General features: G+C 47.5%; 1 protein-coding gene across 5 annotated transcripts in view; it reads left to right on the forward strand.

Annotated features, from left to right (window-relative positions):
* The window catches only part of ADA2 (adenosine deaminase 2), a 39,676-nt gene that overhangs the window by 2,169 nt on the left and 14,318 nt on the right, over positions 1-23,189 (forward strand). For 2 of the 5 annotated variants that reach the window (XM_026502758.4, XM_026502757.4), the window contains 9 exons: positions 1,008-1,337; positions 1,888-2,113; positions 3,341-3,551; positions 12,775-12,902; positions 14,585-14,675; positions 15,846-15,954; positions 19,004-19,161; positions 19,728-19,930; positions 20,172-21,641. In XM_026502758.4, the coding sequence (XP_026358543.2) occupies positions 1,016-1,337; positions 1,888-2,113; positions 3,341-3,551; positions 12,775-12,902; positions 14,585-14,675; positions 15,846-15,954; positions 19,004-19,161; positions 19,728-19,930; positions 20,172-20,271 (1,548 nt within the window). In that variant the 5' untranslated portion in view covers positions 1,008-1,015 and the 3' untranslated portion in view covers positions 20,272-21,641. Of the gene's footprint in view, positions 1-1,007; positions 1,338-1,887; positions 2,114-3,340; positions 3,552-12,774; positions 12,903-14,584; positions 14,676-15,845; positions 15,955-19,003; positions 19,162-19,727; positions 19,931-20,171; positions 21,642-23,189 lie in introns of those variants that run through there. The other 3 variants (XM_057318999.1, XM_048216765.2, XM_026502759.4) reach the window with 2 other exon arrangements.

The raw sequence follows: 23,189 nt of genomic DNA on the forward strand, positions 1-23,189 counted from the left end.
TGGGAGCCCGATGTGGGACTTGATCCCAGACCCTGGGATCATGACTTGAGCTGAAGACAGATGCTCGACCAACTGAGCCACCCAGGCGCTTCTCAGCTTTTGTATTTTTAATTTCTAAAAGCTCTTTCTCATTGTTTATTTTTAAATTTATTTAATTATTTCAATTATTATTATTATTATTTTGAGAGAGAGAGAGCGAGAGAGCCCAAGAGAGCACAACAGGGGGAGGGTTAGAGGGAAAGGGAGAAGGAGACTCCCTGCTGAGTCAGCAGGGAGCCAGACATGGGGCTTGATTCCAGGACCCTGAGATCATGACCTGAGCTGAAGGCAGACGCTTAACTAACTGAGCCACTCGGGCGCCCCTAATTTTTTTAAAGTAATCTCTGCACCCAGTGTGGGACTTCAACTCACAATCTTGAGACAAGGAATTTCATGCTGTGCCGACTGAGCCAGCCAGCTAGCCATAGTATAAAAAATTACATTTTTTAATAATTCCCTGTAGTTGTTTTATGGACACAGTATCTTTAGTGTCCTTCTTGGGATATAAGTATGGTTCTTTTGAATTTTTCTTTTATTTCCTGCATTGTCTCTGTTTCCCTTTGTTTCCTTCTCTCTCTGTTTTTTTCGTGTTTCTTTACCATGTTGGAGGCTTTCTTTATATGCCTTGTGATCTCTTGCTCCCTGACGATATTTAAAAGTGAAATACTAAAAAACTGATTGCAATGTCCTCCTCTATGTGTGAACAGGGCTCGCTAACTGAAAAGCTCCACTTTTTTCAAGGAGGGCTCATGGTGCCTTATTATTTGAGAAACTCCTTTAGGTCTGTACCTGGAGGTCTTTCCTCTGCGGGCTTGGAGAAGAATCCTTCAGTATGCTGCCTCCTGGTAATCTGAGAACAGAGTGGGAGAAGGAGAATCAGAGTTTGACATTTAAATCTGTAGATTTTCACTGACCTACTCCCTTCTTTAGCCCTTTTGGGTTTCCATCTAAGCGATTTCCTCTTCCAGGCTTCCCGATGTCCGGGGGTGGCCCGTTGGGGCGGCCAGCCCTGCTCTTCCTGCTTTTGGTGGCGGCGATACCTTTTTTCGGCTCAGCCGTATCCATAGATGCAGCACGAACCCAGCTGTTGATGAGAGAGAAGATGATGCAGCTGGGGGGGCAGTTGGTGCTGACCGAACAGGAGGAGCTGGCCAATGAGAGGCTCATGGCTCTCAAAAAGGCTGAGGTGACACAGGCCATGAAGATCCAGAATTTTCCTCCCAGCATGCACTTTTTCCAGGCCAAGAATCTCATCGAGAAGAGTGAGGTGTTTAATATCCTGAAGAAGATGCCAAAAGGTAGAGGTTTGGAGAGGGTGGTTTGGGGTGCTGGGCAGGTAGGGGAACTAAACTTGGAGCTAGCATTTTTATTGGAGCTGTTATTGTTCTAAATGGAGCAGTGGGGAGCACGTGGCTGGCTCAGTCACACAGTGTGTGACTCTTGATCTCAGGGTTGTGAGTTCAAGCCCCACATTGGGTGTGGAGCCTACTTTAAAAAATAATGATAAGTAAAATGAAAATAAATAAATGGAGCAGTGAGAACCCCACTCAGCTACTCTGTACCTTTGTTCTTTCTTGGCAAACTAGGAAGGGGCTGGTCCAAGGTGGCTGCTGGTTTACCCTGGAAACCCAAAGCCCTGCTTCAGAAGGGACTCTGCCTCAGAGAGACAGTAGGGCATGGGAGCTGGGCATTACTGTCTTCCCTGACAAAGCGACTGCATCCACCCACAAGGGAGTATCTGGGCCCATAGGAGTATCCATCGACACTGTCCTCACGGCCCCTGTGCCCTGGAATCTGGACTTCACCTCTTTTGCTTCACCCCCACCCCCACCCTTCTTCCCTTTCCAGGGGCTGCCTTACATGTCCATGACTTCGGCATCCTGAGCATGAGCTGGCTGGTGACAAATGTCACCTATAGGCCCCACTGCCATTTCTGTATCACCCCAAAGGGGGCCCTGAAGTTCAAATTTGCTTATCCAACACCCCCCACCCCTCTGGCAGCAGAGTGTTCAGAGTGGGTTTTGCTGGAGAAATATCGAAAGGAGATGCAGAACGTCACTGAGTTTGACAGCGGGTGAGTGTGGCTCGGAAAGAATGTGTTACACACCCATATAAGTAGTGGGCGGTGTGCAGGTGTGTCTTCCTTGGTGCAAACCAACATGTGCAAATCTGGCCTTAAACAAAATCAGGAGGCTTTTTCTTTTAACTTTACAAGACACTTGACTTCACAAAAGTATTCAAATAGCAAGTTCCTGATTCATTTAAAATCCAATTTGATCTGTAAGAGGTATTAACAGTAACACTGTTGTTGCATCAAATGAAATTTGTCTAGATGCTTAACACCAGAAAGATGAAAAGCTCCCAGCTCCTGGAATAATGACAGTGCATTGGCGGGTGAAACAGCTTGAAAATGTGATGGAGCAACTTCCTAACACACTTGAACAGTAATATTATAAGTAATAACTGTTTTCATCATAGAACCATCCACAGAGTGCTTTTGTGAGCTTACTTCCCTTCACGAATAAGAAACATGAAGCTCAGCATGGTTAAGGAATCTGCCCATGGCCACGCAGCTAGGACACGGCCACTCAGGGGTGAAGCACGGGTGCTGTAGTGCCCATATTTCCATCGCACGTCCTGTATTAGCTCCCTGGGGCCGCCATAACAGAATACTGCAGGCTGGGCAGCTTAAACAATAGAAATTTATTTTCTCACTGGTCTGGAAGCTAGACGTTCAAGATCAAGATCCTGGCAAGTCTGGTCTCTCCCGAGGCCTCTGTCCTTGGCTTGCAGTCAGTGGGTCCTCACACGGCCTTTCCTGTGTGTGTGTGTGCACTCCTGGTGTCCCTGACAACAGTCCTATTCTATGTGGGCCCCACGCGTATGACCTCATTTAACCTTAATTACCGCCATAAAGGCCCTATCTCTAACTATAGTCACATTGAGGGTGAGGATTTCAACCTATGGATTTTAGGGGGATAAAATTTGGTGCAACCCCCCCCCCACAAGAGAGCTTGATCTTGGATGTAAGCACAATGGGGTTGGACTGGCTAAGCATGAAAGGGGGAGCAGGAGAGCCTGGTTGGTGGGAACATCCCACCTGAGCTGGGTCTTGAGGAGCACGAAGTGCGTCTCAGGGAGCAGCCTCCATCAGACAGGAGTGCTTCCCCTCGCCTCTCATCACTGTGATGCATCTGGGTCAGCTGGTGGGAGAAGCAAAGTGGAGAGGAATCCTGCAGGTGCCTGAAGGTGATGGCTTGAAACATGCCTCCTCAATTTACCCACTTTGTGTCCTGGACAGGCTGCTAAAGAATTTCACTCTGATGACTGAGAACCCCGAGGTGGATTATGCAAACCAAAATATCGTCTGGTCCAAGTTTCAAAGGATCTTCTTCACAATCTCTGGCCTTGTCCACTATGCACCAGTGTTCAGAGACTATGTCTTCCAGGCCCTGGAGGAGTTCTACCAGGACAATGTGCTCTACCTGGAGCTCAGAGCCATGCTGTTCCCGGTGAGCCCACCTCTTTCCTCTGCTCTGGCTTGACTTTCAGATCTCAGTCTGTAGGTCTTCAAAGGCTCCCCACCTTAGTACTGGTATAGGACTGGATGCTGGTTTTATCCCAAATGGGACATGTGTCTTTCCAGGGGCCCCCATGAGCAAGGAAACCTGCACTGCTCTTGGCTGGCCCCCCAAAACTGTGAAAATCCCCTTTGTACCCCCTTCTCTCATGACCCCTACTTCTCACCTTCTCCTGGATACACCGTGCCTCCTGGATGCTCAGGGTTCCCTGGCCTTGGACTCTGAGCAGTGCCTCATACCTGAACCTTTCTTGACCTGGTTTCCTTTCATATCAAAATTTAGCTTCCCAGAGTCCCTCGAGACTACACTCTTGGTCCTGGGACAGCTGATGGGTCTGGCGAATGGATCACCTTGGTAGCACTGGGGAGAACGGATTGCGGTGTGAGGGTTGCCTGGTGAGAGAGGTGGGGATGGAGGCTGGGAGAGCAGGGAAACAGCAGGTGTGAGATGATGAGGCTTGGGGGAGACAGGAGCAACGAGGAGGTGGAGATGTGCAGTGTGCCAGAGGAGGACTCTCGAGGTCATCCTGACTGACCATGTGAGGTGAGGACTCTATGATGACTGGCTGGCGTCCAGCTTGAGTTGAGTTAACTGGTGGTGACATTAGTGAAGATAGAGGAAGTAACAGGAGGAGCAGGATGGGGAGGGAGAATAGAAATTTTGGTTTTGAACCTGTAGTGTTGGAGGTACCTCTGAGACAGCCCTTTGAAGATGTTTGGGAAGTGGTTGAATATGTGACTTTGGAGCCCAGAGGAGAGTTCTAGCCTGGAAACAGATGTGTGATAATTTGTCTGCAGAAAGGTAATCCTTAAAACTGTCAGAGGGATGAGGTTCCCACAGAAACTGTGAGTTGAAAAGAGGCGTGGGCCAAGAAAGGGGCCCTGCAAACAGAAATAGGCTGGAAAATTCATGAAGTGGGCTGTAGAAGGAGAGAACGAGGATGGCCTCCCCATTAGGGGGCCCCTCATTGAGGAGAGCAGCTTCAGGTGATCAGATGCTCCGGGACCATTCCTTTGGGATGTCTGTGGGACAGAACTTCCCTGAAGACTATTTGTGGGAAGGAATTGGGTGTTGTGGGAGTGGGCAGGATTTCTGAATGTTCCATTTGGTGGGCTCACAAAGAGTTTGAGCTGGTTAAAGATTTTAAGTGGCTTGGGGAACCATGACCTTTGTGTAGCGCTCTCCCCTACATCGTGTCCTAACTTGTCCGCTTATTCATCGAAATATTTGTTGAGCATACCAATGCTTTGGTAACTGACCTTCAAGTTTGTGGCAAGGCCCACAGGGTGGCATCATTTTGGCTTTGTTACCATATTCCATGGTCTTTATAGTCTTGGAAATGTTATTGTTTGTGCACTCAGAAGTGATAGAGCTCCAGAGGACCGAAGCACATTGACCAAATTCATAAGACACAGAAGTATAACAAGAAAGTCAGAATGCTGGTTTTTGGAAAAAACTGTCAATTAGGCCAGACACTTATGCTTCTTGACTGGGAAATTCTCTCTCCTTGAAGGCAAATCTTAGCCTTTCCTGAAGCCAAGTTATAGCCAGGATGTTGGTGAGCGGGAGTCCTAAGAAGCCCTGTCATTGGGCTCTGAGAATTTAAGAGAGTACACAACAGTGTACTTAATCTTTGGAAAATCTGATGAAAATGATCACCCTTTCCCCAGGGAGAGTAGAAAATGCTATAGTAAATTGACTTTATTGAAGACAGTGTTTCCACGTGTATCCATATGTATCTATGAAACATTTTAGGAAATAATACAATGTACAGATATTGATACTTTTGCATTCTAAAAAATTTTTAAATTCTTGTTGGGATTCCTAAACTGGTTTTACAACCCCCAGTTTGATCTAAAATCTTCCAACGACCCTCTGATGAAGGATATACCTGACCCAAGAACCAGTAATTCCAGTTTGTGTGTCAGGGCTCCCTTTCCCTTCATCTGAGACCAAGCTTCCTCAAGGCTCAGCGCTCAGGACTGACCCACCTTTCCCCTCAGATATGTTAATATCCTCCTTAAGTTTAGCTCAAGGCTGGCCCTGGAGGATCCCAAACTGTAGGCTCTCAGCTAAGGGTGCCTATCTCCCTCAGGATCTGACTGCTTGTTTGGTAGTTAAAGCCCTGAGTACAGTTCTTGGGAAATACGAGTGGGGCTGACCTTTGTCCACCAGTACAGCTTTCAGCAGTTTTGTGAACAGAGTAGGTAAGACCTGGACACAAATGATCCTTTTACAGGAAGCGAGGGTCCACCACCTATTAGGAGACTTTCTAAGGGAGATGAGCTGGCATTGGGTCTGGCCTATGTGAGCTGGAAGAAATTGCACTTCCCAGAACAATTTATTCCTGTGTTTTGGCCTGGAAAATCCTTTTCTCTCCAAGTATGGGCTCCACCCCGTCTCAGCCCGTCCTCCTCTCTGGGTTCCACTGAAACTGGTTTGTAGGTCCGCCAACCCCTCCTTCACCCCCGTCCCAGGCCTGTGGCAGTCCACATCTCCATCTTTGTTTGCTGGTAATGTGGATTTCCAGCACCCAGCGTTTGTTGCCTCATGATTTAGGTCAGATTGTGAGATATTTCAGGCTGGCACCACATCTTACATTGCCAAGAGGCACCAGTAGAGATAATCGTGCTCGTTGACAGTGGTCCTCAGACTCACAGGCTCACATGAATAATCTGGAGGTACTCTTTAAAACTCGCGTTTGGCTCGACCTCCCCGGATTATAATTCTGTCTTCTTGGGTAGGGCCAGGAAGCTGAGAAATTAACTCAGCTTATTCCCCTCCTCCCGGTGATTCTAGTGCAGATGGTTTCACCCAGACCATACTTGGAGCAAGGGCCTTCTTCGCCTTGACCTTTACAAAGCTCTTGAACTGCACAGCAAGCTTGCGCTTTACAGACGTGAAAACTGAGGCTTGGGAAGGTCAAAGAGCTCGACCAAGATCACATCGATGGTAAGGAGTGACTGGATAGAGGCCAGGGTGCTGGATTTTATGAGCATTGAGGCAGCCATGCTCAATCTCAAAAGGAGCTGCTGGAGAGGGCATCTGGCTCATCCTTCCATAGGGGAAAGAGAGCCCCTGCGACTGGCTGAGCTGATGTTTCACCCAGAGTAGTGCTGGCCCCTGCTGGGGGGGCCGCTTCCTGTTGGGCAATCCTGGCAGCTTTCTCAGTGTGGAGCGTAGGGGGAAGTAGCCCATCAATCCTGACAGAGCCCTGGGTGCCTTAGGGGGTGGAGGGGAGGGGGATTGCAGAGGCTTTGGGTCTTGGTCCCTTTGAGGGCTGTGACTTTCATCTTGAGCCGGTGGGGAAGCATTTAGGGGAAGGTGCTGAGAAACTGGAGGGAAATCAGTCGTTTCCTGTTCCATCCCTCCCCCTTTTCTCCTTCCCCCATGGAGAAGTGGGCTCTAGGGCATTTCACTTGGGGACCTTGCCTCGCTCCTAACCTCTTGTCCCACTCTGCTCCCCCCCCCCCCCCCCCCGCCCGGGCATCCTAGAAGGTGGAAGGCTGCTGGGATTTGGGATTCTGGAGAGGCTGAGGGGGATGGGATTTGACCATTTGTTCTGCTCTGACCCTGGAACAAAGGCCTCTTGCAATAGAGAGTCTGTGCCTTAATGCCCCCCATTAGCCAGAGTAGGGGGAGCCATCAGCACATTAACAACTAAAAACCGTCTGCACGGGAATTCTTTTGCTGAGCCGCACAACCTCCCCCTTCTTGCTTGTGGGGCTAATTCAGGGCCTGGGATGATGTTGATGGACTATCCTGGCTGCTCAGCCTCCTATTGTGTTACTAATGCTTGATAACAAAGGCTACTTGCCTTTAGCAACAGTTGCTAGGCGGGTCTTATCTCCTGGGCTCCAGTCCCTTCCCCCACGGCCAGAATCGGAGGCCCAGACTGGGTCCCGGCCAGTCTTCAGAGCTGAGCTCTTCTAAAACCCCGGAGGATTATCAACAGGAGATTGTGCTGCTGGCACTTCCTGACAGGGGGTCTTAGGAGAGAGACGGTCAGTGGCAGAGAGAACCCATCGTGGTCGTTCCCGGACGTTTCCTTGGATGCTGTCACTTGTGTAAGGAACGCTACTCGGGCTTTGCCTACCAACTCCCACCGCCAGGGTTTTTCCTGGATTCTTGGCCGATCCTCCACTGAAAATTCCACCTGGCTTGTTGCTGAAGTGACCATTGTTTCCTGTTACTGGTGTAACTACGAGAATACTGACAAGCGAGGTTGGGGGACCCCCTTAATTGCTCCCCTTACCCGACTTATCCTACTCTGCTGTAGTCAAGCTGTTTACTTGTCTGTCAAGTCCACAAAAGTAGTAGCTCTTAACCCTAGCTGTACATTGTACGTTGGAACCACCTGGGGAGGTTAAAATAAAAATGACCAACTTTGACCCCAGAGATTCTGATTTAACTAGTCTGGGGTGAGACCGAGGCATCTCCCTCTGCCTAGGTGATTGTAATGTGCAGCCGGAGCTGAGACGCTGAGACCCCTACCTGCCACTGGAGTATGAAGGTGAAGACAGGGGCTGCTCTGATGACAAGAGCCCCTCAGGGTCAGCAAGATTCTGAAACTCCGCAGACCCCCATCCCTCACTCCCACTGTGGAGTAGGACTGAGTTTCTTGACCTTTCTCAGCCTCAAAATCCTCATCTGTAAAATGAGAACTACCTGATAGTGTGGTTTCGAAGATTAAAGGAGTTTATGATGTAAGGCTCTTGACATTACCTGGCACATAATACAAGCTCAGTTAATTCTGAGTCCTGGTTTCTGGTTTGATACAAACTAATTGTGTGACCTTGAGCAACTGTCTGCTTTCACATTTCCCTTCGGTTCCTTCCACCTTTGGAATTCTGTAATTCCATGATATCATAGACAATAAAATTTTGTAATCTTACTTTGGCTTGCATAAATAGCCAACTTTATAGTTTCACAATTAAACTGTAATGAAAAATTGAGATAATCTACATTGAATCCAGTGTGTTTTCAACTCAAGAGGGCTTATTACAGGGAGATAGCAGCTTTTGTATCACATAGTCTTAGGTAAATGACTGACACCACCTACTTGTACTTGCTAATTGTTCAATTCTTAGATATTAACTCATCTTCCTAGGATAACTGCAGATTTTGAGTTTTTCTACATCTGGTGATAATAAGATTGGTAATAATAACATTATTATTAGTAGTTATCATTTCTTTTTTATGTTTTTATTGATCTTTTTAAGTAATGTCTACACCCAATGGGGGGGCTCGAACTCATGACCCTGAGATCGAGACTCACAGGCTCTTCTGGCTGAGCCAGCCGGGCACCCCGATAGTTATCATTTCTGAGTGCTTTCCAAATATTAAATCATTTGGTCCTTGCAGCGACCCTGGGAGGTATGATTGACTGGGGCAGAACATACCCCTACTGGGAGCCTGATTCCAGAAGGCTGCCCAGAACCCCCTCACCAGCTGAGAACTTTCCTTGAATGCCTGGCTTCACAGCAGTGTTCTAACTGGTAGTGGAGTGGCTTTGAGGCTGTCAGCGGTTGCAGGTCTCCCCGTGAAAAGGGTCTCTTGCTCCTTGAAATGGGGGTGCTCTTGAGCATTCAGGTCCTGTCCTAGGTGCTTCCATAAAGCCTGCAGTTTCTTGGCCAGGAGCCAGAGGCCCAGGAGCACAAGGCATGGGCAGACCCGGTGGTGATTTACTGAGGCACCAAGAGACAAGGGCTCTGGCATCTGTAGCCTCAGGGGCCAGATTCCATCTTCGCAGCTCTCCATGCTATGGGAACTGGCAGTGGGGTTGGAACCCTGCAAGGCAGGAGTCTCGGATGCTCCCGCAGTAAGTACTAGAATGACAGAATTGATGGCTTGGAACTGCAGCCATATGCAAGCCCCCATCATGCCTCTAGTTGTGTCATTTGCATATCCGTACGTACTTGTTTAATATGCCAAGGAGCTTCTTTTAGGCAGAATTGTCATTTGTTGATTTTTTTAAAGGTTCTTTTGTTTCCCTTCTGTTCTGCTAGCACTATTCTACCCGCTCCAATATCCACCTATTCATCCCTTCTCTAAAACATGCTGCCGAGGCTTAGTACTTTTGAAACTCCAAGTGGACAGTGCTCTTCTTAAGTGAACACTTATTTGTGGAGCTCCTACTCTGATGCTATAGGACGGAAGGTGGGAGGATTCAGAGGACCTGGAGCCCACCGTCAGTAGTTTAGAATCCTGTTGGTGTGTCTGGCCGGGTGACTTCCCTTCTGCAAATCAGCTGGGTAATGCCAAGACAGCGTCAAGTATCAATTCTAGGTTGGATTAATGCATTGTTCTCACACTTGGACATTCAAAAATTTTGGAGGATCCCAAAGAGCTTTTGTTTATATGGATTATATCTACTATATCCTGTATAATCTAGCCTGTGTTAGAAATTAAAACTGAGGGGTGCCTGGGTGGCTCACCCTTCGGCTCAGATCATGATCCCAGGGTCCTGGGATCGAGCCCTGCATCGGGCTCCCTGCTCAGTGGGAAGCCTGCTTCTCCCTCTCACACTCCCCTTGCTTGTGTTCCCTCTCTCGCTGTCTCTCTCTGTCAAATAAATAAACAAATAAAATCTTAAAAAAAAAATAAAACTGAGAAAATTTCAAAACACAAGCCTACACAAGCACACAATCCATTATTTGTCAAAGCACTATTGTCACACATGGTGCAACTTCTGGAAAATTTTGTACACTTATGAGAGAATGAGAATGAAAAAGACAAATAACATCTTAAAATCTTTATGAGGAGAGTTGTTGGTTTTGCAGACTGCCTGGAAAAGTCTAGGGGACCCGTAGGGGTTCCCTTACCATACTTTGAGTACTGCTGGGGTACAGGATATAGGTTCTCTCAGCATCAAAGATGTGAAGATTCTAACAGAGGGCCTGGAAGTCTGTTGAAGCCTTGATCAGTGACAGGAAGAGTTCTTTAAAAAATCCTTGGTAAAGTAGGAAAGGACGAAAGTAACTTTCCTTTACCCTCTTAAGGTTCTGTTTTGGGGGACTGCAAATTAAACTGACAAGAGCCACATTAACAGGAGAAAAGGCATGCACATCGTATTTGATGTGAATATTTAATTTTTGTGTGCATGGAGGCCTTTGTAGAAAAAAGTGAAGACCCAAAGAACTGGGTAGACCAGGTGCTTATACACTATTTTAACCAGTGGTGATAAATTGTGGAGAAATGATGATACAAAGGAAGAGGGGTTTGGGTTTCTGGGTCAGTAGATTGTGGAGAGAGAAATATATGGGGGAAACTCATAGAAGATAAGGGTTATGTTAGTAAGGTTTGCTTGTGCAGACCCATCTCAGTGCTGACCTTCTGTCTCCAGTGATAAGCCTTGTTCTCCTGGTGTGGGGGATGGAAGGGGGAGCACCTTCACCAACAGTGTCTGTCCTGCTTGTAGGCAGATAGGAGGAGGGCAGAGAGCTCTGTGTTTGCTGCTTAATTGCCTTCCACGCAAAATAATCCTTATGGAAAAGTAGCATATTTTAGGGTGGCGTGTTCTGATCCCCTTCAGTAAAAAATATAATAATAGTAACAGGCTAGTCTAGATACTGAGTTAGCAGTTTCTGAGAATCTCTCTTCTGGAAAGTTCTGGCCGCTTTAACATTCAATAAGCTTGAGCATGTCCACTCCTAGGCCAAGCAATCAGGGAAGAGCCACCTGCCCATACTGAGCCCAGTTGGCTGAGGCAGGCTTGCAGGGGATTGCATGAGAGGCCAGGCCTCACTGGGGCAGCAGCAGAGGAAACCAAAGAACCAAGGCCAATGGGGCAAGAGGAGGGGCTAGGAAGAGCTGCCCATTCACCCCATTTCCCCCAACGCAGGCTGCAGAACAGGCACCCTGGAAGTAAAAGAGCCAAGAGCTTGCTCTGTGGGCCTGGGGAGGCTGCCCCGGAACAGAAGGCAGCACCTCCAGGGTGCAGCTGGGAGGGAAAGGGGAGGTCCCCTGGGCCGGTAAAAGTGAGCAAGTGACTGGCAGGGGAAGGAGAAGAGCTTCCTGGATACCACCGGCTCTAGGACATAAGAGATGACCCCAAGGAGGAAAAGGGGTTTCTCTCCGTTAGATGGTGAGAGGGCTCGTGGCCCCCATTCTGCCTCTCTGCCCTCTAGCCTCTGCTCCCTGGCCGTGCAGTTCTGGCTCTGTAGAACGACTGCTCCCTACACAGGACTAGCAATGCTTTAGCCAGAGGGGCCAGCCTGGAGCAGCCTCCTCAGGCCCAGCACCAGCGCCATTTCACCCGGAAACTTCTCTGACCCTCTCCAGTTAAAAGGGACCCCCTTTCCTCTGAGTTCCCATAAACCTCTATTTAGCACTTAAGTCTTCCTGCTTTATATCGTAAAAATGAAAAGAGCCTGTCTCCACTGGATCGGGAGCTTCTGAAGGGCAGGCACCTTGTCTTACTAGCGTTTGCACCCCTTCCAGGGCCTAGCCTCATTCCTTGCACACAGCAGGTTTTTAATTGATGTTCATGGAAATAACTTCTGCAGGTTATTTCTTCCCATCCTCCCTTGCCCCACAATCTCTTTGGAAACTCCCACATCCTGTCCTGACCCTGAATTGCCACTTTGTGCAGGGCTGAGAGCTGACCCAGTGACAGGGGAGGGCAGAGGGAGTGGCAGGGGACGCGTCACTCCAACCCCTTCCAGCTTCTCAATAGCGGGCTTGGTGTGGCCCAGCCTGCAAAGAGGGCACTTTAGAGGGTACTTCTTTATACCTGTTCCTTCTCCTTTGCCTTACCCACTGTCCATGGCTGGCTCTTTTCACTCTGCCTCTCACCATGTCCACCTCAGGGGACATCCCGCCTAGGGGTGGGAAAGTGGGGAGATGAAGTGGGTCCTCTCCCCCACTGACCTGTTCTTTGTTCATTACACAAATGCCTGTTGGGTGCCTGCCATGTGCCAGGCACTGTTCTAGGTGGAAGGACCAGCAGTGAATGAGACAGGCAGACACCCAGCTTTGTGGTGTTCAAGAGCATTATCCCAGACAGGACTAGGATTTCTGATAAATGTCTGAGGCTATTGAAGGCATTGGTCAAGAAAATTGTGAAGTCCAGCATGGTTTTACAGATTATTGGCAATGGGAATGAAGTTTCACTCACCTCTGATGTCTGACCATGACCATGCTTCCTTCTCAGGTTTACGAACTGAATGGGACCATCCATGACCAAGAGTGGTCAGTGAGGACTTATAGAGAAGTGGCTTGTATGTTTGCGAAAAAGCATCCTGGGTTTATTGGACTCAAACTTATTTATTCGGATCACAGGTGAGAGAGAACATGGTTGAAACTGCAGGATTTGGGAGAACAGGGTGCAGGCAGAGCCACTAAGAAGGGAGGGGAGGAGAGAGGGAGAAAGAGGGAGTCTGGGAGGCTGGCATCAGAGACCTACCCCCAGTGCCAACGAGCCGTGGGCTCTGAAGGTACATTTGTGCATGGGTGCAAACATCTACCTCTGAAGTCACTTCTAGTTCAGATCTTTGCAACTAAGCTGAAATGAAGCACTGTGGCAATTTTCCAGGCAATTCTAGGCCCTGACCCCATATTGGCCTGGGTAACTCAGTTATGGATATGTTTTTGCCTGTATGTTCAGATAACTGGCTCATTTCTTTGTTTTAATTTGCCTCTGGGGTTCTGCCTGATGTCATCCAAGTGCTGTGGATGGCTGTGTGCAAGGCCTTGACTGGTGACAGAGCCCTGAGTGACAGGTATCGCAGAGTCTGTGTGTGGACACCCCATAGGAGCATGTTTGTGGGACCTGATGTGTGAACAAGAACCACTCTTCCCCCAAGCAATCGCAGAAAACTTTATAGCTTAATTTTCCTTCTGATTGTACCAAAGGATGGCTCTTTCCTCCTGTCAACGGGCAGCCAGCCTAAGGCCTGTGACCAGTCTACAGGGGCAGCAATCAGATGGGGATTACATGGAGTCAGGGCTTGGGGAGGGGCAGCTCCTCCATTTGCTCAGCCTACCCTAGAGGCTGGGCTCTGGAGGACAGTCAGACTCCTCCCTGCCCCATCCCCCCTGACTCCCCTTCCCTCCTTGTGAGGGCTGGAGGGGTGAGGCGCAGGAGCAGAGGCCTGCCCCTGTGTGCTAGTCAGCCAGGATGGAGCTGGCAGGCTGGGGTTTCCCTCAGAAGCTCCCTGGGAACCGTGGCAGGAGGCTGTGAGGGCTGGGCTGCAGCTAGCTGGTAAATGCTCGTGTTCCCTCTGCAGGAGAGGGAGTGAGCAGGTATGGGGGAAGGGGGCAAGAGAAATCTAGGCCCATAGAACTGAGGAACAAGTGAGCCAGCTGCTGTGCAGAGACCTTTGTCCTGTCACAGAGCTGTACCAGACTTTTCCTGCTGGTGCTTCCGTGGTTGTGCTGTTTGTCTCAATCCCTAACCAGGACTTGAACAGAGAGGGTGAGGAGAGAAGACAGACAGTTCAGTTATATGGTTTCTGGAGTTCCCAGGGCCTTGCTGATTTAATTCAGGACAGAGGACCTATCGTTTCCAGGTCCAGCTGACCTGACAGGGACTTGGGGGTCTGTTGCATTTCATAGGTGCCCAGTGAACAGAGAGCCAGGCTCTACTGCACCCACTACTGGGAGCCATCCTCTCAGGGACGCAGGGCAAGTTTTGGACGAGCCCTCTTTGCTTCATCCAAATGTAGATTAAATGAAAAGTATCCCACAGGTCTCCCTCACTCGCTTTTCAGACACTATGGGTCCTTCTGGAGCCAGCCAGAGTCCTCGATAGGGTTGGATTTGGGTGAAATATCTCCCAGATGTAGCCACTCGTAGGGATCACTGTAGCCCAGTCGGGATAGGGTCTCGTGGGCCATGGGGAGTGGTTGCTGAGTACCTCGGACCAGCCCAGCCCCAGGCGCCGACGGAGCCACTCTGGGGTACACAGCAGTACCAACGCCAAGTCACGCTGTCGTCCCTGCTTCTCTGTGTCTCTCTCGCAGAATGAGAAACGTGTCCTTCATCATGAAATCCGTCCAAAGAGCCATGATGCTTCGAAACACGTTCCCCAGGATGGTGGCAGGGTTTGACCTGGTAACGGATTCTGCACCACAAAGCTGTCTGAGAGCGGAGCCCAGCAGGCTGCTCTTCCTGAAGGCCTTGGCGGCTCCCACGGAAACCCTCTGCAGAGGAGCAGGCCTGGCCAGAGTTTAGCACTGACCTTCTCTGGGGGCCTGCAGGAGGATGACAGTCACAAGAGACAGGGGAGCAGAAAGGGCCAGAAGGCTGAAAGGGGGAGTTCCAGAATAAGGAGAATTCAAGGAGGTTGGGCAGTAATGGTGGGCTTACTCCCGTTCCCCTGCCATCCGCCCTCTTTCTAGCCCACGTTGCCTACCCACAGCTGGCTCTTAAAACTGTAGCACATGGTGTATGTGTTGAGGGGGAGGTCTGGAAGCAGAGATGGGGCCAGCCCTGGGCAAAACTGTCAGGGATGCCAAGTTGTCCCCTGCCCCTCCAACCAAATCAAAGCCCTGGCCAGGTTCTGTCAGCCAGGGCGCACTTCCCAGATGACAACTCATCAGTCTCATTAAGAAAGTTAAAGTAGTTTGAACTAACTGGCTGAAAGGCACTCCTGACTCCCTCTTACAGAATCTGTACATTTTTCCTGAGTCTGTGCTTAAGCTCTTATTTTTAGACCATCCAGAGCTCAAAGGAGTGGATTTCAAAGACTCATTTTGCTTGGACCTGGGATGTCCTCCTGGGATCCCTGGGGATTGCTCAAAGGATGTGGCCTCTCCTGAAAGGGGCAGAAGGCCCTCCCATCTCACCTTTTCCCTCTGCATGCAGCACTGACAAAGGGGGCTGAGAAGGAGCATCTCTAGTATAGAGCTTCCAGAACAGTCCCTACGAGGACTGTAATGGACAAGTCCTAGAGGGAAATTGGGGTCAGAAGGGGGATAGGTAGTTGTTCAAAGGGATCTACTTGCAAGTTCCAACTCTCTTTCAGGCCTGCACTCCATTCTACTACATTGAATATCCGTATTTGGCTTATTATAAAAATGTGTCATTGTCTGCCCCCCTCCCCCCAAATAGGCATTCTGAAGGAGGTACCCTTTTTATCCTAAGGCACCCTTACTCTTGGCACACAGCTACAAAGCCCTGGGGATAAGTGTGGTTTAGTTTGAGAAGCACAATTTTGTTGTAGTTACAGCTGAGGCATGGACCAAGCGGATGGCTCCATGTCCCCTGCTCTCTATCCTGCAGGTGGGGCATGAGGACACTGGCCACTCCTTGTATGACTACAGGGAGGCTTTGATGATCCCCAGCTTGCATGGTGTTAAACTGCCTTACTTTTTCCATGCTGGAGAGACAGGTGAGCCATATGGAGACAAGCAGGACAGAGGAGGTGATAGATGGGAGGGCTCCTCCTCACCATTCAAAAGAACTGCTGGGATCCTGGGGCAGTACTGATATTGTTGATAGTCCTTTTATAGCACTTGTCCAATTTGTATGCATTATTTCACTTAATCCTGCCGGCAACCCCCTGGAGAAGGAATAACAGTGATAATAGTATCTGGCACTTTACATATATTCTTTCTTTCTTTCTTTCTTTCTTTCTTTCTTTCTTTCTTTTTTTTTTAAGATTTTGTTTATCTATTTGACAGAGAGGGAGCACAAGCAGGGGGAGCAGTAGGCAGAGGGAGAGGGAGAAGAAGACTTCTCGCAGAGCAGGGAGCCCAATGCGGGGCTGGATCCCAGGACCCTGGTATCATAACCTGAGCTAAAGGCAGACACTTAACCTACTGAGCCACCCAGGCGCCCCACGTATATTATTTCTAATTCTTACCCCAGTCCTGCTAGGAAGGTGTTTTTATCCTTCTTTTATTTTATTTAAAAGATTTATTTATTTGTTTATTTATTTATTTGAGTGGGGGAGGGGCAGAGGGAGAGGGAGAGAGAGAATCTCAAGCAGACTCCCCGCTGAATACAGAGCCGGACTCCAGGCTCGATCTCAAGACCCTGAGATCATGACCTGAGCTGAAATCGATAGTTGGATGCTTACCCAACTGAGCCACCCAGGCCCCCTTCTTCCCCCATTTTATAGGTGAAGAGCCAAAGTCTCCAGAGTAGCCTTTTCTGATGATCTCCATTTTATAATGAGCAAATTGTGCTTAAGAGATTAATTCACCTGTCCAAAGTCATACGTGGGTTAAATGGCAGAAGAGGGACTAGAACCAGGCCTGCTCTAGCAGCTGGGAGGCTCTGTCCACACTCATCAGTGCTGAAGAGGAGACCCCACCCAGCTCAAGCAGGCCCGCTGCTATTGTTTCTGAAATGCCATTAGCCTAGCCACAGCTTGGTTCCCCACTGCTCACTCCATAGGCTCATGCGTCCTCTCTCAGACCGACCTTCGCATATTCCAGTCCTTAAAATGTTTAAACCCTAAGCAAAAAGAGTCCCAGATTATGGCTGCAATTTCAGATCAAAATGAAGATGTTGGGGGTTTAGATCAGGAGGAAAACTTGCTGCTGCATCCCACCTGGTGTCCCTGAGTACCTTAGGCACCAGTCATCATTAGAATACCAAGGAGATAAGTGAAGAGCAGTGGGGGCTTGAATTTCACAACCAGGTTCGAACCTTGGTGTATCATACCATCTCTCAGAGGAAGGGTCCATGTGCATTAATCTCTTTTTTCCTTGACATTTCAAGTCATTTTGGATCCATTTTAGATCAAAGTTGTTCTAGGAGATTTGAAGAATTGTTTGTGGGAGATGTGGCAAGGGGGTAAGGGTTGTTAACCTTGAAGAGCTTGTGATCTAGTTGGGAAAATCATACTTACCTGTGTGAAATCATTTCAACAGTATGAAACAGTGTAACAGGATCTAACCACATTCTAAGATGCACGGCCCTAGGAGAGGATTTTGCCAGGACCTGGGTATTTAATACCCAAGAGTCATGTTCTTATTTTTAAAAAGGAAGAGGGGCACCTGGGTGGCTTAGTTGGTTAAGCATCTGCCTTCGGCTCAGGTCATGATCCCAGGGTCCTGGGACCCAGCCCCATGTTGGGCTCCCTGCTCAGTGGGCAGGGAGTCTGTTTCTCCCTCTCCCTCTGTTTCTCCCCCTGCTCATGCTCACTCTCTCTCGCTCACTGTCTCTCAAATAAATAAAATCATAAATAAATAAGTAAATAGGAAGATATCTTTGAAAAAAAAGTTCTAGATAGGAAACCAGTGAAAATCCACCTGAAATGCATACCCTAACCAGCAATGGGAATTCTGGGGTTTTATTACTAACAGAAAAGTGGAATTTTCATATTTAACATGTGATCAGTTAGGATGCTTTTGGCTGCCAGAAATGGCATACACACATTTAATAGGTTTTACAACAAGGTCATCTGTTTTATTTATTTTTATTTTATTTATCCATTTGAGAGAGGGTGAGCACAAGCGGGGAGGGAGTAGGAGGGACAGAGGGAGAAGGAGAAGCAGATTCCCCACTGAGCAGGGAGCCCCACATGGGGCTCCATCCAGGACCCCGAGATCATAATCTGAGCTGAAGGCAGACACTTAAATAACTGAGCCACCCAGGTGTCCCAAAGTCATCTGTTATTTTCTATAATAAGTGACCTCTGCTGTCCATGTCAAGTCCAGGGTTTCACCTTACTTGGTTGTCAGGTAGTCAAGTTCCATTTAGGCATAACCAATCCAGTGAAGCAAAAGACAAGCTATTTCCTCCAGCTCATCTCCTTTTATCAAGGAGGAAGCCCAAGAACTCCCCACCAATAACCTTCGAGGACAGCATTAGGACTATCTTAGCTGCAAGGGAAGCTAGGAGAGTCAGGACCTGTTATTTTCACCCTCCAAAGAAAGCCCTGCCAGCAAGGAAGATACAATGGGGATGGCTGGTAAATAGGCAGCCGACAGTATCTGCCACCACTTTGTGCTGGTCATTGTATCTTGCAATTGATGTTGCAGTTGATATTGTTGAAGATATAAATTGAGTAAGTACATACAAGTAATTATATTGAGAGAGTTTGCAACACATTGTTGTAAAGATAATTAAAAAAAACTCCAGAACATAGCTCTGGAAACAAACAAAAAATGAAAAGAAAGAATATAGACTGTGGAGTCAGATAGACCAAAGTTTGAAACCCAGTTTTACTACGTAACTGAATATGCTCCTTCAATTTATAAAGCCTGTGTAAGTTTCAACTTCCTCATCTGTTACATACACATACATAAAATAAAGGCTTGCCATTACCTTCCCTTAGCATTGTTATAAGGACGATTGTGTGTGTGTGTGTGTGTGTGTGTGTGTGTGTGTGTGAATGTTCTTTTTTGTTCTTGGGGATCTGGAGCCTTTATCTGAGGATGATCTATAGACCAGATCCATCTGATTGAAGACTATCCCTTTTCCTGCAGACTGGCAGGGCACTTCCATAGACAGGAACCTTCTGGATGCTCTACTACTGAACTCTACCAGGATTGGCCATGGATTTGCTTTGACCAAACACCCAGCAGTCTGGGCCGACTCCTGGAAGAAGAACATCCCCATAGAAGTCTGTCCCATCTCCAACCAGGTACGTGTGATCCATGCAACCAACCCTCCAATTTCAACCTCTGTTCTGATTTCCAAACATTTTCCTGTATAATGTCTTGCTCCTTAGCGCACTGGTTTTCTATATTCCTACACTGTCTCACTCCCATTAGTAAGTTATTTAGGAATGGCCCTTTGCCTAACCCATTCATAACAATGAGGCATCAGTGAGGGTCCCCAGTGGGGTGGAATTTTGGGTGAAGCTATAGACAAAGCTAAAGGGACAGTGAGGAAGGCCAGTGGAGTGGGAAGGGCCATAGGATACTGCTTGGGGTTCTTTGTGCACCTGCCTGTCTTGCTGTGTTCCGGAGAGCTGCTCTGAGCCGGACCAAGAGAGAGACAAAATATTTGTGGTGGTGAAGAAACTTGGAGAAAATTAGGAAGAGCATGAGGACTGGCTCTATTCCTGTGTTGTGCCCAGAAGTCATCCCAATGTTCAGTGGTGATGAGGATAAGAAAGGAGCTAGTTATGCTCATGGTCTTGACTCTTTTGTGACAACTCTTTATATGGGTCAAATTTTGTCTTTTTCCTTTGCCTCTTATTGGCAGGTTCTGAAACTGGTGTCTGACTTGAGAAACCACCCTGCTGCTGTTCTGATGGCCACTGGGTACCCCATGGTGATCAGCTCTGATGACCCAGCTGTCTTTGGTGCCAAAGGCTTATCCTATGATTTCTATGAGGCCTTCATGGGCATTGGGGGAATGGCAGCCGATCTGAGGACACTCAAACAGCTAGCCATGAACTCTATCAAGTGAGTATCCTGTGTAATTCCCAGATCCCCAACCCCCTCTTCCATCCCACAACTTGTGTTTATCTCTCTTGGAATTTTGGGGCAGAAACCAGGAAGGTTTCTGTGTGTTTTCCGCACATTGCCTCTGTTTCATTGCTGCTCTTGGACTGGGGAGAAATGTGCTCTGCAAGCATCTGAGATCCCCTCACCTTTTGCCCAACCCTTTCTCCTGGGGCTGACCTGGGTGCTTTTTCTCCTGCAGGTTCAGCACTTTGTTGGATATTGATAAAAAGGCTGCCATGAAAACCTGGGAGGAGAGATGGAATAAATTTGTAGTTGACCTGGCCAGGAGGCCAAATTGAGAAGATAGCCATTTATTACCCTATTCCTCTGCTTCTCTCTGCAAGCTGTTTTCACCTCTGTCAATCATTCTTGAACCCACTCCAGTATAGTTTCTACCTCCATTGCTTTATCAAAACTGACCTCATAAAGGTCATCAATGGCCTCCACATTTCTTGACCTCTCAGAAACACTTAAACCGTCTACCAAATTCATCTTTTTGAAACATTCTTTTCTCTCAACCTCAATGACATCACCTGTCTTGGTTTCCTCTTTTCTCTCTAGCCTTTGCTTCTGGGGTCCCTTTTCCAGATGATCTTCTCTATCAGATTTCTGGGTTGCATTTCCTCAGGGCTTAGTTTTGCTTCTCTGTTCATGTCTGCTTTTCTCCTCTTCTTTTCTCTCCCACTCTATAGTCTTTTCCTAGGTAGTCTTATCCACTCCTTTTCTTTTAAATACCATTTATTTGCTGATGATTCCCAATTTATGCATTCACTTGGAAGGTTCACAGAAATCTCAGAAACTACTATGTACAATTCTGAACTCTCAATCTCTTCCCTTTCAACCTTTTCCTGGTCTTTCCCATCTTGGTAAATGGCACCTCCATCCATTCCATCCAGTTGCTCTAAGTAGAATTTTTCAGTGAAATTCTTGATACTGTTCTCTCCCCTGCTCCCTACATCAAAATGTATCTTGAATCCTCTATGCCTCTCTATCTGTATTGCTATTGGCTGAGTTCAAGCCATCATCACTTCTTGTCTGAGTTACAATAGCCTTTTAACTGATCTCTCCTTTCTTCTCTTTGCCTTCTTCATTTCATTTTTCACAGAGCAATGACTTTTAACAAATTAAATTAAATCAGGGTACTCCATTGCTTACAACTCAGTGCACTTAGAAAAACCCAAATGTTTCAACAGGGCATATAGCATCCTATTGAACCTGGATCCCTTCCAGCATCATCCTACGCCAGGCTCCCCTAGCGTACCAGGTTCTGGCCACACTGGCCCTTTGTTTCTCAAATATCCCAAACTCTATGCTGCATCAGAGTCTTTTCTCATTCTCTCTGCCTGGGATATTCTTTCTTTTTACTTTTGTATAACTGACTGCTATTCACCCTTCAGGTTTCACCTCTAATGTCACTGTCTCAGAAAAGTTTCCTAGACCCCTAACCTGTTAATATCTCTCATGACGCCTTGCTTTTTTTCCTTCATGACTCTTAATCATAGTTTGTTATTATGTATTTATTTCTGTGTTTATAGTCTCCCTCCCACCAGACCGTAAGCTCCACGTGGGCAGGTACTAATGATTGTTTCACGTACACTGTGAACACAGAGCCTATTTCCATGCCCCAAACCTAGTCAGTACTCAATAAAAGATATGTTGAATGAGTGGATATAACCTGTATGTATTGAGCTGTTTGCTAAAGCAGGAGGGAACAGAGCAGAGTCTCCCAAAGAAAAGACCTCATGTGATCGAATTCTGGCTCCTAGCGTGGTCTTCTGGAAAAGGAAGGAAAGAAACCAGCCCTGTCTTCACTTGACTAAAGGAAGTGAAGGAGGATCAAAGAATTCCTTAGAAGTCCCAGGTGGATTCAAATGTCTTCTCCTCCGTCACCCATCACCTGCATCTAGGCTCAAACGCAGCAGCCAACCCTCTCTCCATTAGTAGTTTATCACTGTTTGGTTCATGACACTGGAAAAAGTCTTGCTGATTAGGGGTCCTCAACCACAGTCTGGTACCCAGATGGAACAAGATGACCTTTAAGATCCTGTCTAATTCTGACAGTCTTTGATTTATTGCCTTAGCAGTCCCAGCAGCTAGTACATAGGTCCCAACTCAGCTGACTTATATTTAATAAATGGTGAAAATGGAACTTAGCAGAATGGACTTCTGTAGCAAGTTGTCATGACTACAGGGGTCTCCCAGGAGTGTAAGGTCTCTGGCCTGGACTTGGTGTGATCTCTGATTTGGCAAATTAAACCAGCTATTAGTCTTGTCTTCATGCCTTTTCAGTAGGCTGAGTCCTAGCAGAGAACTAGAAACACCAACAGAACCAGACATTAAATTATGAAGAGCTGGGAAACAGGTTTCAGACCCCTTGGAACTAAGTAATATTCCTACCAGGAGCAGAGTCGTTAAATCTGATTTCACTTATTCCTCCTGTGGCACTTACCAGAAGGTACCCTGACATATGTTTTTGGGAAAACTTGTGTGTTAATTGAATTTTTGTAAATGAAATCATGCTGCACCTGGGGGCTTGCTATTTATTTAAAGGAAATCTGAAGCAAAGCCTTCTGCTAAAACATATTTTTGTAATTTGAATTATGTAGTCTATTTATTTTTTGGAGAAAGTTAAATGCTTTTTCCTTCTTCATCAGGTGAATTTTCTAGTCTGGAAAAACCTAATGACCAGGGACACCAAGAGTCCTTGACTTGCCAGGCTTATTGTACAAGTCCCCATTATCTGGTCCATGATGAATGCCCTGGTCCAGCCCCCTCCTCCTGGGTCCCAGAGCTTTTCATCAGCTGGCACATCTCCCAGGGAAGGGCAGGGGGAATTCTCAAAATTCAAACTGAGGGGGGCGCCTGGGTGGCTCAGTTGGTTAAGCAGCTGCCTTCAGTTGGGGTTCATGATGCTGGAGTCCTGGGATCGAGACCCTCATTGGGCTCCTTGCTCAGCGGAGAGCCTGCTTCTCCCTCTCCTCCCTGCTCGTTCTCTCTCTCACTATCTCTATCACTATCTCTGCCTCTCAAATAAATAAATAAAATCTTAAAAAAAAAAAACTTCAAACTGAGGGAATGTTGTTGGAGATGTGAATCGTCCTGTTTTCCAGCAGGTGAGAATTTGGGATCCAGCCTTAGGGAAAACCATGGAATATTTTTCTTTCTTCTCTCGAAATAATGTGAAACCTTCAGAAAAGTTGCAGTAGTACAAAGAACT

This window comes from Ursus arctos, unplaced genomic scaffold (genome assembly GCF_023065955.2).
Source record: "Ursus arctos isolate Adak ecotype North America unplaced genomic scaffold, UrsArc2.0 scaffold_26, whole genome shotgun sequence".
NCBI classification, from domain to species: Eukaryota; Metazoa; Chordata; class Mammalia; order Carnivora; family Ursidae; genus Ursus; species Ursus arctos.